The sequence below is a fragment of the Cervus elaphus genome, chromosome 24, assembly GCF_910594005.1.
Source record: "Cervus elaphus chromosome 24, mCerEla1.1, whole genome shotgun sequence".
In the NCBI taxonomy this organism is placed as follows: Eukaryota; Metazoa; Chordata; class Mammalia; order Artiodactyla; family Cervidae; genus Cervus; species Cervus elaphus.
Genome location: NC_057838.1, coordinates 61,230,393 through 61,246,549, shown reverse-complemented (window position 1 = coordinate 61,246,549; position 16,157 = coordinate 61,230,393). Strand labels below are relative to the sequence as shown.

The following is a 16,157-nucleotide window of genomic DNA, read 5'->3' as shown; positions in this document are numbered from 1 at the left end:
CTGTAGCTACCTAGGTTAGGATCATAACTCCCCCACTTAAAACTCTGCTGTACAATCTTCCCACAGTATCTATAGGGAGTAGATTCCCCTATATTTTGGTATCAAAATCCACAGATGCTCAAGTCCCTTATATAAAATGATTTCATATTTGCATATTAACCTAGGCACATTCCCTCATATACTTTAGATCATCTCTAGATTACGTATAGTAGATAATACAATGTAAATGCTCTGTAACACTTTTAACATCCTCAGAACAGCTACCAGAGGTGCTGCCTATGGCTCTTCCTCCTCCTCCCATGCCCTTTTTAAAATTAGTGTTTGAGAAAAGAATTGATCACTGAATTTGTCTCGGTACCAGCCAAGCCTGAATTGGGCCATCATAACCAGTTCAGGATCAGATTTTGGGATGCAGGCTGTGTAGTCACAGCTTTACGGCAGAATCTCCTATAAACCACTTAATAGCCCAGTTTCGTTAGTTAAGTTTACTTCCAGGAGAAATCTTTGTCCAGAGCAAAGGCATTTGGGCTGCTCAAAGGTCCAGCCAGATACCCTGTTAGAGGCAGCTTTCAGACAGCAGCTCACTGGATTCTGTGCCAGCTCTGATGAGTAGAGGATATCAGACTGGTTAGGTTTTACGGGAATCTGGGATATGGCGTGTTTCTTTCATTTTTGGCAGTTGTCATTGTGTTAAATTTATATAAGGTTAAAAAAAATTTTTTTTTTTTTTTGTCAAATTGAATTATTTTCTTTTCCCGTGCAGTGTAAGGCCAGCACTGGTGGACACCGATCTTCATGTTCATTCTGCAAGTGCCCAAGGGAAGGTGAGTGGTGGTAGAGGTGGAGGTGGTAGTTATTATTTTGTACACTGAACATGACAAACTTCTTGCTTTCCTTGGCTTTAAAGAGTGATCATCCCTAAATACAAGTTCATCTGTAAAACTCTTAAAAGTGCAATGTGATAGCTAACTTCGTGTGACCTGTTAGTAAATAGGTTGGGTCTCAGAGTTCCGCCAATGGCAGGAAATGGGTTATGGGCTACTTAGCCTGGGCAGCTGACCAGAGGTTAATAGTATGGTTACTTAGAATATTGTTACAGTTTAAGGATATTAGGTTGAGGAAGAGTCTACATGGCATTCGTCCATGTGACCCCTCCATCCCCACTTCTTTGAAGTTATTGGGGATAATTTGCTATTGTTATTGTTTTCTCATTTACATTCTAAACACATGAGGATCTTAACACAAAAGCATTCCTTAAAGTAACAGTAAAAGTATAAACAAGACAAAATCAGGATTGAGGGTATATGTTATTTTTGTAGAGTGATAAACCTACCAGCTTCTCAGTGATTTGGTTTTAAAGTTAATTTCTCCTGAGAACCTCTAGGTAAACAACCTTAAAAGTCTGTCAAAGGCATCTGTAACAGTAGTCCCATAACAATGACTGTTAGGTGCCTCTTTCTGATATTATCCTGTAAGGAAAGCTAGTACCTGACAGTAAAATACAGTTCAGTGCTGGGATCCTGGTAGTCTTCTAGAAGATCTCTTTGTTCCAAGGTTAGACTTTAGTGTGCCTCCAAGGAATTTTTTAGGTGGGCTTTTGGCCTGTAGTGGAGATTCTGCTCTTAAGGCAGGGCTATGAAGCAGGTGTTCTGAAAATCTTTGCGGAGAGGCTGTATATGCTCTAGAGACCAAACCATCACGTGGGAAGGTGAGTAAATAACTTTCCTTTTGACAGGTGGGAGATTTTTAGCTTGTTGTATTACTCCGGTTAGGCAAAATTGTGTTTTCCCTCCAGAAAGTCATCTTTTCAGTCTGTTCTAACAAATGAATAAATGGTTTATATAAACCCTTGAGCACCATACCACTAAGATGGCTGAAACAGCTTTAAGCTAGAAACATACGTGGCAGACATTCACTAGTCGCCTGTCACCACTGTTAAGTAATCTCTACACTGCTCCCACAGAATGTCTCTTTGAGCCACATGACTTCCCTTAAGAATGAATGAACTGTTAAAAAAAAAAAAAATGCCCCCAGTTAACTGAACACATTATCCTGATGTAGAAAGAGATTTGAAATGAATCGTTTGTATTTTGAAGGGCATTTACTTGTTACAGTTATTGGCATGTAAATGAGCCTTGTACAGGTAGGTCTCTTCTTACTTTCGCAGAAGACTAGGGTGTCTCATCTTACAGAATTTGAGCAGCTATTTTAGTACCATAACGCTGGAAAAAGAAAGACTCCTAGGCATAACACATTTGACGTAAATGTTTCTAGCAAACTCCTAGAAAAACCATTTTCTTGTCCTCAGATCTGTTCTTATCAGTGATTATAATAGTAAAGTCCAGGGTCTCATGAAAGATTTACATGTTGGGGAAGTGATAAAAAAACTCACTCTTAAGATTAAATTTTTTAAATACTTAGTTTCTTCTGTAAACTGTTCAGTTTACTGTCTTGTAAGCTTTTCTGCTTAAAGTTTGTCAGAGAACTTTTTTGTAGGTTTTTTTTTTTTTACTTTTAAAAATATTCCAGGAAATTCTCTGGTGGACCAGTGGCTAAGACTTGGCACTTTTACTGTCATGGTCCAGGTTCAGTCCCTGGGTAGGGAACTAAGATCCTGCAAGCCATACAGCTTGCAGGATATAAGCCAGTTCCCTGGTAGTATAGTGGTTAAGACTCTGAGCCGCTACTGCCAGGGGCACAGGTTCAATCCCTGGTCAGGGAAATAAGATCCCACATGTTGCTCAGTGTGGCAAAAAAAAAAACCAAAAATAAAAACATTCCAGTGTGAGTATTTGTTGGCAAGTAAGGAGGAATCACAAGAGTAGTGTTTGGGGGATTAAAACCTGTTGGGGGGAAAAAAAAACATGTTGGATATTCTCTTTCTATTTCTGTTCATCTAATGACAGAAGCCAAGCAAGAATTAGTAACCTACCCTCAGCCTCAGAAAACATCCATACCAGCACTATCAGAAAAACAAGCCAGCCAACCCTCAAGGTCAGCTGATAAGGAATCTGAACCCAAGAAGAGGGAAGAAGGACAAGAACCACGCTTGGGACATCAAAAGAGAGAATCAGAAAGGTATCTGCCTCCTCGACGGGAAGGGCTCACCTTCCGAAGAGACCGAGACAAGGAGCCATGGTCTGGCGACACACGCCAGGATGGGGAAAGCAAAAGTAAGTGGTTTGTCAGGGCATGTACCAATCTGTGACCACTACGGTTGGAACATAGATGACCTGTACTGTGACTTCTTACACCCTAGTGAAACAGCTCAACCTGATTGTAGACGCTGTTGTTTTTTGCAGGCCTCACTGACAGAATCTATATCCTCCAACTAGCAAGTTGCTATTCAAATGCAGCAAGGCATAACTTTAGATTTCTAAGTATTGTGAAGAAAAGTGTGAAGTATTTGACTAGCATTCTGTTATAGAATCACCCTTGGTGGAGCAGGGTAACATCTGCAGTATATTAAAAAAAAATACACTCAAACTCTGAAGACTTCAAAATTGTAAACCTTTCTCTCTTTCCTTTCTCCTCTCCCATTTGTGCTTGGTTTGTTCAGCAATCATGCTAAAACGCATCTATCGTTCCACTCCACCTGAGGTGATAGTGGAAGTGCTGGAGCCCTACGTCCGCCTCACTACTGCCAACATCCGTATCATCAAGAACAGAACGGGCCACATGGGCCACACCTATGGCTTTATTGACCTGGACTCCCATGCAGTGAGTTGCAGTTGTCCATCACCCCTATCCCCATCCCCCAGGCCCCTCACCCTCTCCTTTCACCCCAGGATGGCCTAGGAACAGCTGGCTATGGAAACCTCAAGAAGGTTTGAAGGACTTGATCCTTAGAATTGTTGTGTGCCACTTGGTACCATAAGCCCACTTATTGTTTCCTTTGGCTCATTCAGGTGAAGTGACTGCCCTTGAAAGTTGAAACTCTGAGTGGCTTTCCAGGTCCATTTTTATCTGTTGGCATTTCAGTTTCCAGTTAAAATAAAGTGACAGCTTAGTCACTTGGAAAATCTGAGTACTGAACCTTTTCAAGATTTTGTTGAATTTTCTAATTTTTTAAAATCATTTTGACCAATCACAGTTTTATGTTTGATGGTAACAGAACACTGGCCCTTTTTCCTCAGAGTGTTGCTTTAGTAGATTCTTGTGCCTTGAATTTCTAGTTGTGGGACCCTTTTCCATGTAAGTAACGCAAGGGTAGCAATGAAAATTATGTTTTGTGCTCAAAAATCACAAGAGACTTTGTAAACTGGATCTGTTGCAGTGACAGTTGCAAACTAAAAAAAGGGGATTTGAACTTTTGAAATTGATCCTAAGAACTGATACCTACGCTGACCATTATTCTGATCAACACTTCATTAAGAGTTGCTTATTTTTGCCAGTGTGCTCTTAGTATTATAATTATGACCAGAACATAATGTTTAATAAAGTTTTTCTGTTTTGAGAAGGAAAATCCATGTTCAGTTTTCTTTCATAGTTCATGTCCTTTTCTCTCTTTGGGTTCAAATGCGTCTTTGTTTCCCCAGGAAGCTCTTCGAGTAGTGAAGATCTTGCAGAACCTTGATCCACCATTTAGCATTGCTGGGAAAATGGTAGCTGTAAACCTGGCCACTGGAAAGCGAAGGTAAAGCAGAGGGATGGGACTCCTCTGTGTTACCCCACTCAGGTGTTTGGGAGGCAGCTCTTACCTCTGACTGGAGATACAGACAGTAAAGCGTGCTTTCCCAGTGTGAGTTGCTTCAGATACACGTGTGTATTTTCTTTTTCTGTAGCTTGCCTTGTTCTTTCTCTAGATTTTTTTTTTCCTTTTAAATAGTAGTACTGAGTACTATAGTTTTTTCCCCTCTTAACTCTGGTATCTTTGGGCCCCAGGTGATGGTATAGCCTTGGGTGTGCAAAAAAAAATTGCAATATATCCTTGCCCCCTGGAATCCTAAGAAAATGCTGTCTTGACTTTGTTCATACCCCCGTAGTGCTGGGAGATCTTATTTTTTACTCCTTCACTCATCTTGACCCAGAAGTGGTAACTGGGAAGTGGCTGCATCAGAGAGGCAGGCTTACAGGGAGGGGGCAGCTCTGTTCTGGTACCTTCAACTCAATTGCTGTTTTCCTCCAGCAGATAGTTATACAGGAGTCCCGCTGTTTCTCCCTTCGGGAGTCTGCATCACCAGACCTGCTGCTGTCTGGGTTGATTCCTTTCCGTGCCACCGGGGGAATAGAATTTCTCAGCAGATCTGTTGGGGTGGGCACCCCTCAAGTGGCTTTCGGTAGCAGGCTCAAGACTTGTTGTGTTGTTTGTTGCAGAAATGATTCTGGGGACCATTCTGACCATATGCACTACTATCAGGTAGGCTCCAGCAGTTGAGGGGTTTTTTGTTAAGATCCTCAAGTTACTGAAAAAGTGATCTTCAGTTCTCTCTAACGGGTGATTGTTAAGGTAAATGGCTATCCGAAGGTCCATAATTTTAACTTGTTTTTCTGTGATAGGGTAAAAAATATTTCCGGGATAGGCGGGGAGGTGGCAGAAATTCAGACTGGTCTTCCGATGTAAATCGACAAGGACAACAGTGTGAGTGACCTTTGTCTTATTTCTATTGTTCTTTCTCGTTTGATTGCCCATTAATTGAAATCTTGATGGTCACAAAGTTGGCAAGAGACAAGGGGTGCTCACTCAGAGAGCTTCATCTACAGGTGTTTGGTTGGCCAGCCTCCTTCTTAGATTGTTCTTGACGAGTCCCCAGCAAGGCTTCTTTGGACAGGGGCTAACACTGGCTCTGGTTTTATTCCCTCTAGCTTCATCTGACTGCTATATATATGATTCTGCTACTGGCTACTATTATGACCCCTTGGCAGGAACTTATTATGACCCCAATACACAGGTGAGTTTGGGGCTTTGTTGTTTTGTAAATGATTCTTTTTTATTTATTTATTTTTTAAAGATTTATTTATTTATTTTTGGCTGTGCTGGGTCTTTGTTGTTGCGTGGGCTTTTCTCTAGTTGTGGTGGGTGGGGACTACACTTTATTGCAGCGAGTGGGCTTCTCTCATTGCAGCGGCTTCTCTTGTTGCCTAGCATAGGCTCTAGGCATGGGGCTTCAGCAGTTGAGGCTCACAGGCTGTAGACATTGGGCTTAGTAGTTGTGGCGCGTGGATTTAGTTGCTCCGCAGCATGTGGGAATCGTCTTAAGCCAAGAATTGAACCCTTGTCCCCTGCATTGGCAGGCAGATTCTTAACTACTGGACCACAAGGGAAGTCCTTATTTTGGTGTGTATGTTTTGTTTTGTTTTTGGGTTTTTTTTGGTGTTTTTAAATGTCCAGGTTTTATAGTGAGTTAAAATTATGTCAGTGGATTTTACAGATGGTAATCTTCCTGTTAACTATTGTGTATATAGAAAATCAATGCCTTGTGACATTACAGGCGAGAACAGTGCTGCTCTTGGGAAAAATGGACACTGAGTGGTCTGGCTATTTCTTGACCCTGGAGTGGGTTTTTAGGTTGTTTGATATGTTCTCCTCTTAGGCAAGAGGGAGAAAGCTGTTTCTTTCCCTCAGAAGAGAGCTGTGCTCTTTAGACCTGGAATTTCTGGGAAAGTGAAATGTTCTACAGACTTAACTGTTTTGCAGCAAGAAGTCTATGTACCCCAGGATCCTGGGTCCCCTGAGGAAGAAGATATCAAGGAGAAGAAACCCAGTAGTCAAGGAAAGTCAAGTAGCAAGAAGGAAACGTCTAAAAGAGATAGCAAGGATAAAAAAGACCGAGGAGTCACGAGGGTAAGAGGACTTGTGAATCCTCCTTCCTTTTCACCACAGTACACACTAAATGTATATATTTTTCTAGATAGAATTGTAGTAAAGGCTGAAGGAGATAATGTATATAAATGCACCATCTGGTGCCTGACATATAGTAATCACTCAATATATACTAAATGGGATGTGTTTAAAGATTTTTTTATTTTGGAATCACTATAGTAATATTACAGATATTTCACGAATTAAGAGGTTTGGAAAATCAGACTCATTTCGAACTCTAAACCCAGCTTTTATGAGTATCATATAAAAATTACCTGGGATTTTGATCAGTTTCAGGAAAATGCCAGTGAGGGGACAGCTCCCCCAGAAGATGTATTTAAGAAGCCTCTGCCTCCCACTGTAAAGAAAGAAGAGAGTCCTCCACCAGTAAGGCTAAGCTGATGTGCTGGGCTAGGGCTGGGGCTGATTGCGAATGGGAAAGAAAGTTCAAAGGTTGATGACTCACTTCAGTATTGGTCCTGTAGTTCTTTGTGTCTCATAGACAGGGATTCCTCTTGAGTATAAAAATGAGGTAAATTTTCCTGTCTGTTAATAGGAATGTTCCTTGGTACTCAGAGGCCATTATCTGTCCTTTTTCTCTCTACCTTGTGCCGTTCCTACCAGACCAGAGAATGCCAGCCATTTTTAAGTTAGAATCTTGATTTTGTTAATTCTTTTCTTCTAAATGACCAAGGAAACATATTTTCCTGGCCCTAATGTTCTCTACTTTTTGAAACATCTTAAATGTCAAGTGCATGCATACATGATTTTTATCGTTTGCCTGCCAGAGTGAACAAGGCTAACACTGGTACCCTTTTTTAGATGCCTTAAAAGTAATAGTCTCAAGGTAATCAAAAGTTATTTTGATGCTATGCCAATGATCATGCATCATTTTTAACATTTTCTATAAACTTATGATAAATACTTTTTGCTGCTCTACATTGTTGATTCAGCTCACTGTAATATCTATCCTAACCATGCCTTTGTCTTTACCTTATTCAGGAGCTGGATCTGTTTACCTGGGTGTTTATCCTTTAGTTAGTTTTAGTCCATCTCCTAAATCTCTCTTGCTATAAGGGGTTTCTGTGGCCTGGATGAAAGTTGTCTTTTCTCCATGGGTTACAATGACTTGGAAATGGCTGCTATCTCTGCCTCTTTAAAAGTAACTTGTAACTTTTAAACTCTTTCTTTGAGGGCTATGTGAGTTTCCATTTCTCTTCCTTCTCATTAGTCTTCTATTGCTAGCATCACTTCTAAGGGAACCTTTCTGGATTATCTCAGTGGACAAGGAGAAAAATCAAGCGCAAGCCATGTTGCTTCCATCTGGAAAATGAGCAGTGTGGTCAATGGGCCTGTTTTGAACCCAGTTCATTATCCAAACCAAAAGAGAAGAAATGAGATGCCCATATCAGAATATCTAGAAAACAGGCCCCAAATACAGGTTGAGGTTGTATTAATCCCTGGCCTTCTCCTTCTAGCCTAAGGTAGTAAACCCTCTGATCGGCCTCCTGGGTGAATATGGAGGAGACAGTGACTATGAGGAGGAAGAGGAGGAGGAGCAGACCCCTCCTCCACAGCCCCGCACAACACAGCCCCCACAGCGGGAGGAGCTAACCAAGAAGGAGAATGAAGAAGACAAACTCACTGACTGGAATAAACTGGCTTGCCTGCTCTGCAGAAGGCAGTTCCCCAACAAAGAAGTTTTAATCAAACACCAGCAGCTTTCAGATCTGCACAAGGTATTAGGGAACGGGCCCTGACCTGAACTTTGACTGTCATCGTTGAGCATTACAGTAAATAAAGAGGCTTATGCTGTCCTTCTCACACTCTCTCTTCCCCAGCTTCTCTAATTAAATCAGTCTAATTGAAAAATGAGTTGTTTTTCCACCTTTTTGTCCATGAGTCGCTCTGCATTAAGACTGTGCCCAGCTTCAGGAAAATTCAGTGTGTAGACACAAGGCAAGCAGCTTGGCTGGGGTTGAGGCACCAAGGATGGAGGCTATGCTGAAGTCAGGAGGCGCAGGGGTCATGGAAAAGGACACTCACTCGCTGGGTTTCTCATCTTAACTCTACTATTAACCTCACAGTTGGTCTTCAGATAAAGCCCTTTACTTCTCTGATACTTGGTGGCTTTATCTGTTTCCATCTAGCTCTGACAGGGTGCAGTTTTCTTGAAAGGTGACTCACATTCTACCGTATCTTCATGTAGGCACCTTAAGTTTCTCATGTATTCCAGAGGGCATTGTGTAGTGAAGCCACGCATGAGGAGTGGGGTACCCTCAAGGAGTACGGGACTCTCAGAGCAATCTGTTGTTTTGTGTCCTTGGAGTTCCTTTTCATGTTTCTCTCTGGATTTGAAAGAGTGACTAGAGTCTGATGGCTGGTGATGGTGGTGGTAGGCAGAGCATGTGGGTATTTGGTTTTCTTCAGTGGTGTCTTCTACACTTTGGGGAGAAGTAGGATAAAATTCTGCCTTGTGCCGCAGTATGGAACTAATCTTTGTGTAAGAACATGGGTTCCCATTGCTGAGGTTAATGCAAGATTTAGGGGTTGCTGCTTGTGTAGTACAGTGATCACTTAGGAGAGTTGGCCAGCGAAAGGAGCCACAGTCCTAACACAGCTATCAGAAAAGGCCTAGAGGCATTGCTCGGACCACTCTTTTTATAGACCTACACTCAAAGAGCTTCTTCTCTTTTCAGCAAAACCTGGAAATCCACCGGAAGATAAAACAGTCTGAGCAGGAGTTAGCCTATCTGGAGAGGAGAGAACGGGAGGTAAGATTTGGTGGAAGTTAGTCCCTTGACCCCAGCTCTTTTGGTTTTCTGGTGTAACACATGCAGGCTGTGCTGAAGATAAAGAACGAAGAAGCCCCAAAAGATGGTGTGTACATTTCTCAAAACTCGTCAAACTACATTAAAGTGGTTGCATTTTTTATTTATAAGTTGTACTTTAATAAAATTGGTTTCTTCAAAAGTAACGTTAGGGTCTCTGGGTAGGTCAAATAACACTCCTCTTTCTTGCCCAGCTTTTAAAATCAATGAAGGAAGGTTGGCTCAAGCTGCTGAAATAGCATCTTTTACGGTTAAAAGCCAAGTTGGAGGAAGCTTAGTCTGAGAGCCAAATGGACTTCCTGTTTAGACCACACAATTAGGTGGACTCACTTAGGCAGCTACAGGCTTTACCGGCCTATGACGGGTCTTATGTGATTGTTAAGAATCCATCTATGGAGGCTATCTTTTCCTCAGAAGAGGGGAAGATAACCTATTCTTCCCAAATTTACCAGTTAAGAGAAGCCACTACTTTCTCACGAATGTTTAAAGTGAGAGATTCCAGGAGTTACCAGTTGAATTCCCTTCTCGTTATAAGAAATACCCAGAATAAAGTGAAACTTTCCCACTCCCCCACCCCCTCAGATGGAAATCTCAGACCTGTTCTTCTCCTTACCAACAGGGAAGGTTTAAAGAAAGAGGAAATGATCGCAGGGAAAAGCTCCAGTCTTTGGATTCTCCAGAAAGGAAACGCATTAAATACTCCAGGGAAACTGACAGGTAAACTAGAAACTCTTCACTCAGCCTACACCTCAAGGCCTAGTGATCTCTCTCTCTGACTTGCAGCCTTTTTCTAATCTCAGAGAGGGAGCAGGTTCTGTCTGAATTCTTGAGTGTGATGTTCACCGCAGCCTTTTGACCTCCTGTCTTAACACAGGCAGTATATATGTTTGCTGAAAGAATCATTGGCTGCTTAGCTGCTCAAAACCAGGGCTGGAGTGGCTGTAGTTGGGAACCCTTTCTCTTCTCATCAGTAATGCTGTATCTCTTTATTAACTGATAAGAATGTCACACTCTTGGACTTTTTCTACAGGGAACCTCCATTCTCACGTGTATGTGTGTTAGTCGCTCAGTTATGTCCAACTCTTTGCAACCCCATGGACTGTAGCCAGTCAGGTTCCTCTGTCTATGGAATTATCCAGACAAGAGAACTGGAATGGGTTGCCACATAAGTGCTGAATAAGTGGTTGGTTCGTGATATATAATCTGTAGCTTCCTATGCTTGTTTATGGTCAGAGAGCTCCCAAGTTTTGAGTCCAGAGTTATAAAATTTTCTGATAGCCCACTGTGTATGGATACTGCACCGAGTGCAAGGAATATTCAGGGGGATAAGATAAATATTATCTTTGGCTGTCTGAACACAGAATAAGGAAGGCTTCGGTGATACTTTGTCTCATAGGGCAGACACAGAAATCCGGTGAGGAAGGGGAGGGCATTTCAGTTGCAGGGAACTACATGTTTCATGGATGAAAGAGAGAGAGGTCGTGATGCATTTGAGAAGTTGTACATAGCCTGGTGGGCTGGATACTGGGAAAATGTGGTTGAGTGACAAGGAGATGAAGCTGTCTCAGTCCAGTTCATGAAGTTCATGGTCTTTGAACACCTTACTAAGATTTTGTCTTAGGGCACTAGGAGGTTATGGAATGATTTTAAGTAGGGTGTTGATCTAGTGAAGTTTGAGCAGGTCTCTTCATTGGTAAGTGAAAGAACTAGTAGCCAGGATAGAATATGCCTCTGGGGGAAAAGGTCATGACTTAGCATGATGTTCATGGCTTTTCATAGTCTGGCTCAAGCAACCTTTGGTCAACTCCTACCACTCCTCTTATGGACAGATTGTATTCTTTCACTTCTCCATGCTTGTGTCCTCCTTTCCTCCCATGGTTTTTCTAGCTCACAAGCTCATTGTTCATCGAGAACCATTTCAGGTATACCCTTTTGTTAGAATTCCTCATTTGTGATGATACCCCTTCAGGTTTGTGATTTTTTATTTCCACAATAGATATCTACTGCTGCCACATCCATGGCTGAGCTCTTCAATGTGCTATAAGCCTCTGTTAACATATTATGCTTCTTACATCCTTCCCCATGAACAGGGTCAGGTCTTAGTCTCTGTATCCCCAGGACAAAGCTGGTTTCATAGAGAGCAGGCACTGAAAGATACTGTTTAATACTCTTTTTTTTTTTAACTGTTTAATATTCTTAAGAGGAGGCATATCCGAATCAAGAGGACAGAAGTTTTTATTGGGCTCACAAGCATATCACTGGTGTCTTAGTATGTATGCTTCTTTTGCAGCGATCGTAAGCCTGTTGGTAAAGAAGGCGTCGACAGTAGCAGCAAAGGAGGCTATGTCCAACAGGCCACTGGCTGGAGGAAGGGGGCAGGCCTTGGATATGGCCATCCAGGATTGGGTTCGGCGGAGGAGGTGAAATGGTTTCCATCTCGTTAGGGGTGTCATGAACCTGGCGTATACTTAGCTTCCTCTCATTCTGTGGCCCACAACTATGTCCCAGCTATTAGATGGTCTTTCTCCACCACTGGTAAAGAACTTGAGAGCTGAGAAGCCTGTCAGTCGTTTTTTTTGTTTGTTTGTTTGTTTTAATTTTTTTTTTCACCTGTCAGTCTTGATTACTAAGTTATAGCTAGGCATGCTAGGCTCTTTGCAGTTTGATTGGCGATGGGAAGCAGAGAGAGAAGTTGAAATGGGGCTCATTTTACTGTTACAAAGAGTAAGACATGGGGCAGCGTGGGAATCAGGCCGTTTGAGAGTGAAGAATAATTTGGTGAAAAGATCCAGGGAACCAGCAATAAAAGGTACAAAGGCATCTCAGAGAGGAATTGTCATCAGAGGTTTTTGATGGCTAAAATTTGAGAAGCATGATGTTAGTCCTGGTTCTCATGAAGGGCCTCACCCCTCATATTTCAGGAAAAGAAAACAGAAAAGGTGATACAAGGGACAGTGCCCATTTTGTGTTGTCTTAGTCCCCATTTGAAAATGTCGAGTATAAGAGCTTGGTTTCTCATATTTCTGGTGTTGAATCCTGAAGTCATGGTGTCACCATCCTTCTTATTCATCTTGAGTGTTTATTAATTAAGCATTCTTTAAAAATTCTCCTGTATCTTGCTCTCCTTACTAGTCCAGAAATGTTAAGACCAGCCTTGAAGCTAATTAATTTACAGAGCCCACTTCAATGTTTGTCTTTGTTCTACAGACTGAAAGTCGGATGAGGGGTCCCAATGTGGGAGCTCCAGGAAGAACCAGCAAGAGACAGTCCAATGAGACTTACCGAGATGCTGTGCGAAGAGTCATGTTTGCTCGGTATAAAGAACTCGATTAAAGAGTGGAGACAAGTCCCATAGGACACAACCTCCTTCTTGTTTTGTTTGTCCGTCTCTCTTTTTGTTTTGTTACTGTTCTTGCTGCTAGAACTTTTTTAAATAAACTTTTTTTCAATGTGATTTTTTTTTTTTTGAGGAGGGTGGTTAAATTTTTCTCCCAGAGATGGGTGGGGGTTGGGGCTAATGGTAGGAGGGAGAGAATCCCTTGATGTGAGCCCATTTGAGGTGATGCTGAAATGGCAGCAAGGGCTTTAGTGAGCCCTGGAACACTGCCTGCTGTCAGTGTGCGAGGACTGGTTGCAGGGACCTTTGAAAACTGGCTTGTGTGAATACTGTCAGATCTAATCTAATGAGTGAAAACAGCATCTCATTATTGTAACTGCTAAGGCTGAACCTATTTCCACATGTGGGTTTATTACTCATTAGACCTTTAGAAGTGCTCGTCTGACTTTGTTGGTGGTCGGGGGAGGCAGTGTTGTGACACCTCTTTTTCTGAGTGTCTGCTGGGTGTTCAGTGCTTCACACATTGTGATCACCACAGCAAGCTGGCATAATAGCAGTTATTATGCCAACATAATAGAAATTATGCCACTTCTCTCCAGCCACTGCCCCAGCTTCTCCTTCCCTCCATGGCTAGGATTCTCCAAAGAAGTGTCTGCCCTCTTTCAAATCTTTCTTTATTGCCCACCATATCACTCATACCATTTCACAGAATTTGCTTCCAAAGGAAAGGGTTTTTTGAAAAATTCTTTGTAGTTAAAAGGACTACTATATCTTGCAAACCTATTAAAACTTAAAAATAATTTCTCAAGGGAGCATATGGTACTAAGAATTGCACTTCTCAGCTATCTCAGGGGAAGAATGTTTCTTAGGAAGAGAATTGTATGTTTTAAGGGACATCTTGATTGTATTAGGTAGGGGTTTGTAAACTTCTCTGTAACAAGCCAGAGAGTCCGTATTTTAGTCTTTATATTATAGGTCATAGGATTTCTATTGCAACTAACTCAGCTCTACTATAGTAAGAAAGCAGCCACAGGCAATACATAAACAAGTGATTCTGGCTGTGGTCCTGTAAAACTTTATTTACAAAAACAGGTCACAAGCCAGAATTGGCCCAGGGCTTGTGGTTTTTGCCAACCTTTGGTCAAATGACAGTCTGCATACATAAGGGAGAACCAAGGAGGGTTCTATTTAAAAAAAAACACACAAAAAAACTGAGTAGGGGTATTGGCATTTTTGGACAGGATGAGTAGGGAGGAGTATACCAAGGAATAAACATTTCTAGCAACAGTAAATGTGAATTTAAATAGTTTGCCATGCTGTGTCCAAGAATAACCCCTTTCTCTTAATCTTTTGACCCCTTTGAAAAAGAAGACAAACAGGAGTACATTGGCTTCAAGATCAAGAGCCCCTATTTTGGGCTTTGCTACCACTAGGGCAGCATTTTAGAAGAAGGGCCATTTGAATCTTTCAGTCCTAGACAGATGTACTCCAAGACCTCTTCTGGTCTGATAGTCACAAGTGCATCTGTGGTATGTATCATTACTCTCTGTCCAACCTTCGTTGAGTAGGTCAAAACACTTTTTGGAAGCTGGTCCAAGCTTTTCCTGAACTAGTCAGACTAAGTTTTCCTTCTAACTTGGTGTCATCCTATTGGATGCTACATATAGATACATACATAACATATGAAAATGTAGAAAAATCTATGTGTGTAAGCAGTACTATGGTCTGAATGCTTGTGTTCCCCACCACCACCACTATCACCTGAACACCAAAGGCGATAGTATTGCTAGGTGAAGACTTTGGGAAGTAATTAGGCCATGAAGGTGGAGCCATCAGCTGTCATAATGGGATCAGTGCTCTTATAAAAGAAATTCCACAGAAGTCACCATATGAAGATAGAAGAATTTTGCAGCCTGGAAGAGGGCTGTCACCCAAACCTGCTGGAACCTTGACCCTGGACTTCCCAGCCTCCACAACAGTAAGAAAAAATTTTCTGTTGTTTACAACTTAACCATTCTGTGGCATTTTGTTATAGCAGCTGGAACAAAAGGTAGAGAATAGATAGGGAAGCAGGTAGGGAGGTAGATAGATAGATAGGAAGATAGAGCCAGGAGAAGAGAGAAAGAAAAGTTATCCATTCTGAAATCCAGTGATTTCTACCTTTCCATCTATTCTCATGGGGTGTTTTGGGTTTTTTTTTCTTCTTTTGAATATGGAACGCTTTACAGATTTGTGTGTCATCCTTGTGCAAGGGCCATGCTAATCTTTATTGTCCCAATTTTAGTATATGTGCTGCCAAAGTGAGGCATGTTTTTAATTACCCAAAGAGTTTCCAGTGTCAGTCACTTAATGTCCTTAAAGTTGAAGGATAAGCCTTAGTTAAAACATGTTTTTCCAGGAAAAAGATTTCCTAGTATATCTGAAGCTTCTGGTTTGAAATCTCTTTTGCCATCCTTCTACTTATTCTTGAAATATTTCTTCTTACCCATAAAGAGAAGAGTATAAGTTCAGTTTTCCATAACTAATACCTTCCTCTGCCTCGTTATGGTCTAGTTTTTCAATCTGTATATGTGACCTTAAAAATCAGTTCTCTTAAACTATCTATAAAGAATGCCAGTGGGCAAGTTATGTTAATTGGATACATAGATATACCACCATTTGACTGATGAGTCAGGGACCAAATATCTCTCGAATTGCTGAAGCATCTCTGCTTCTTTCTGCTGCAAATGTTGCACTTTTAATTTTGGTAGTGGATTCATTTGTTCACTCAACAAATATTTATTAGTGTATACCATGTGCCTGGCAGCAGCAGAGGCACTGGGGGATATAGTAGTGAACTAAACAGAAAAGTCCCCATCCTTCTGGAGTTTACATTCTAGTGGATGAAAGCATGGACTCAAACCAAATTTACTAATTCAAATCCCAGTTCCACCACTATAGTGTGGAACCCACAGTGTGACCTTTTAGTGTGACCTACTGTCTCTAAAACAAGGACAGTGATAATGGTTTTGACTAGGAGAACAGCATTTGAGGCAGCTGTTTAAAGGTAGAGTCAAGAGAATTTGCTGACAGATTGAGTGCAAGGAAAAAAAGTCATGGATGGCTCCCAGGCTGTGTTAATTTTGAGATGTCTTCCCAGTGGCTCAGTGGTAAAGAAACCACCTGTAATGCAGGAGACACAGGTAGG

The 16,157-nt window shown here is 41.6% G+C and overlaps 1 protein-coding gene and 1 non-coding gene across 8 annotated transcripts in view; one reads left to right on the top strand and one right to left on the bottom strand.

The window, feature by feature from the left end:
- The window catches only part of RBM6 (RNA binding motif protein 6), an 85,715-nt gene extending 72,628 nt beyond the window's left edge, over window positions 1–13,087 (top strand). For all 7 annotated transcript variants that reach the window (XM_043885401.1, XM_043885404.1, XM_043885402.1 and 4 more), the window contains 14 exons: window positions 764–824; window positions 2,907–3,173; window positions 3,560–3,720; window positions 4,539–4,636; window positions 5,317–5,359; window positions 5,500–5,581; window positions 5,806–5,891; window positions 6,638–6,784; window positions 7,094–7,189; window positions 8,281–8,541; window positions 9,502–9,576; window positions 10,253–10,350; window positions 11,924–12,053; window positions 12,841–13,087. In XM_043885401.1, the coding sequence (XP_043741336.1) occupies window positions 764–824; window positions 2,907–3,173; window positions 3,560–3,720; window positions 4,539–4,636; window positions 5,317–5,359; window positions 5,500–5,581; window positions 5,806–5,891; window positions 6,638–6,784; window positions 7,094–7,189; window positions 8,281–8,541; window positions 9,502–9,576; window positions 10,253–10,350; window positions 11,924–12,053; window positions 12,841–12,966 (1,731 nt within the window). In that variant the 3' untranslated portion in view covers window positions 12,967–13,087. The remainder of the gene's footprint in view (window positions 1–763; window positions 825–2,906; window positions 3,174–3,559; window positions 3,721–4,538; window positions 4,637–5,316; window positions 5,360–5,499; window positions 5,582–5,805; window positions 5,892–6,637; window positions 6,785–7,093; window positions 7,190–8,280; window positions 8,542–9,501; window positions 9,577–10,252; window positions 10,351–11,923; window positions 12,054–12,840) is intronic.
- A 2,089-nt stretch (window positions 13,088–15,176) lies between these two features.
- Window positions 15,177–15,279, bottom strand: LOC122683355. Its single transcript, XR_006337705.1, has one exon. It is a non-coding gene; the product is annotated as a U6 spliceosomal RNA (small nuclear RNA).
- Between the last annotated feature and the right edge of the window lie 878 nt (window positions 15,280–16,157).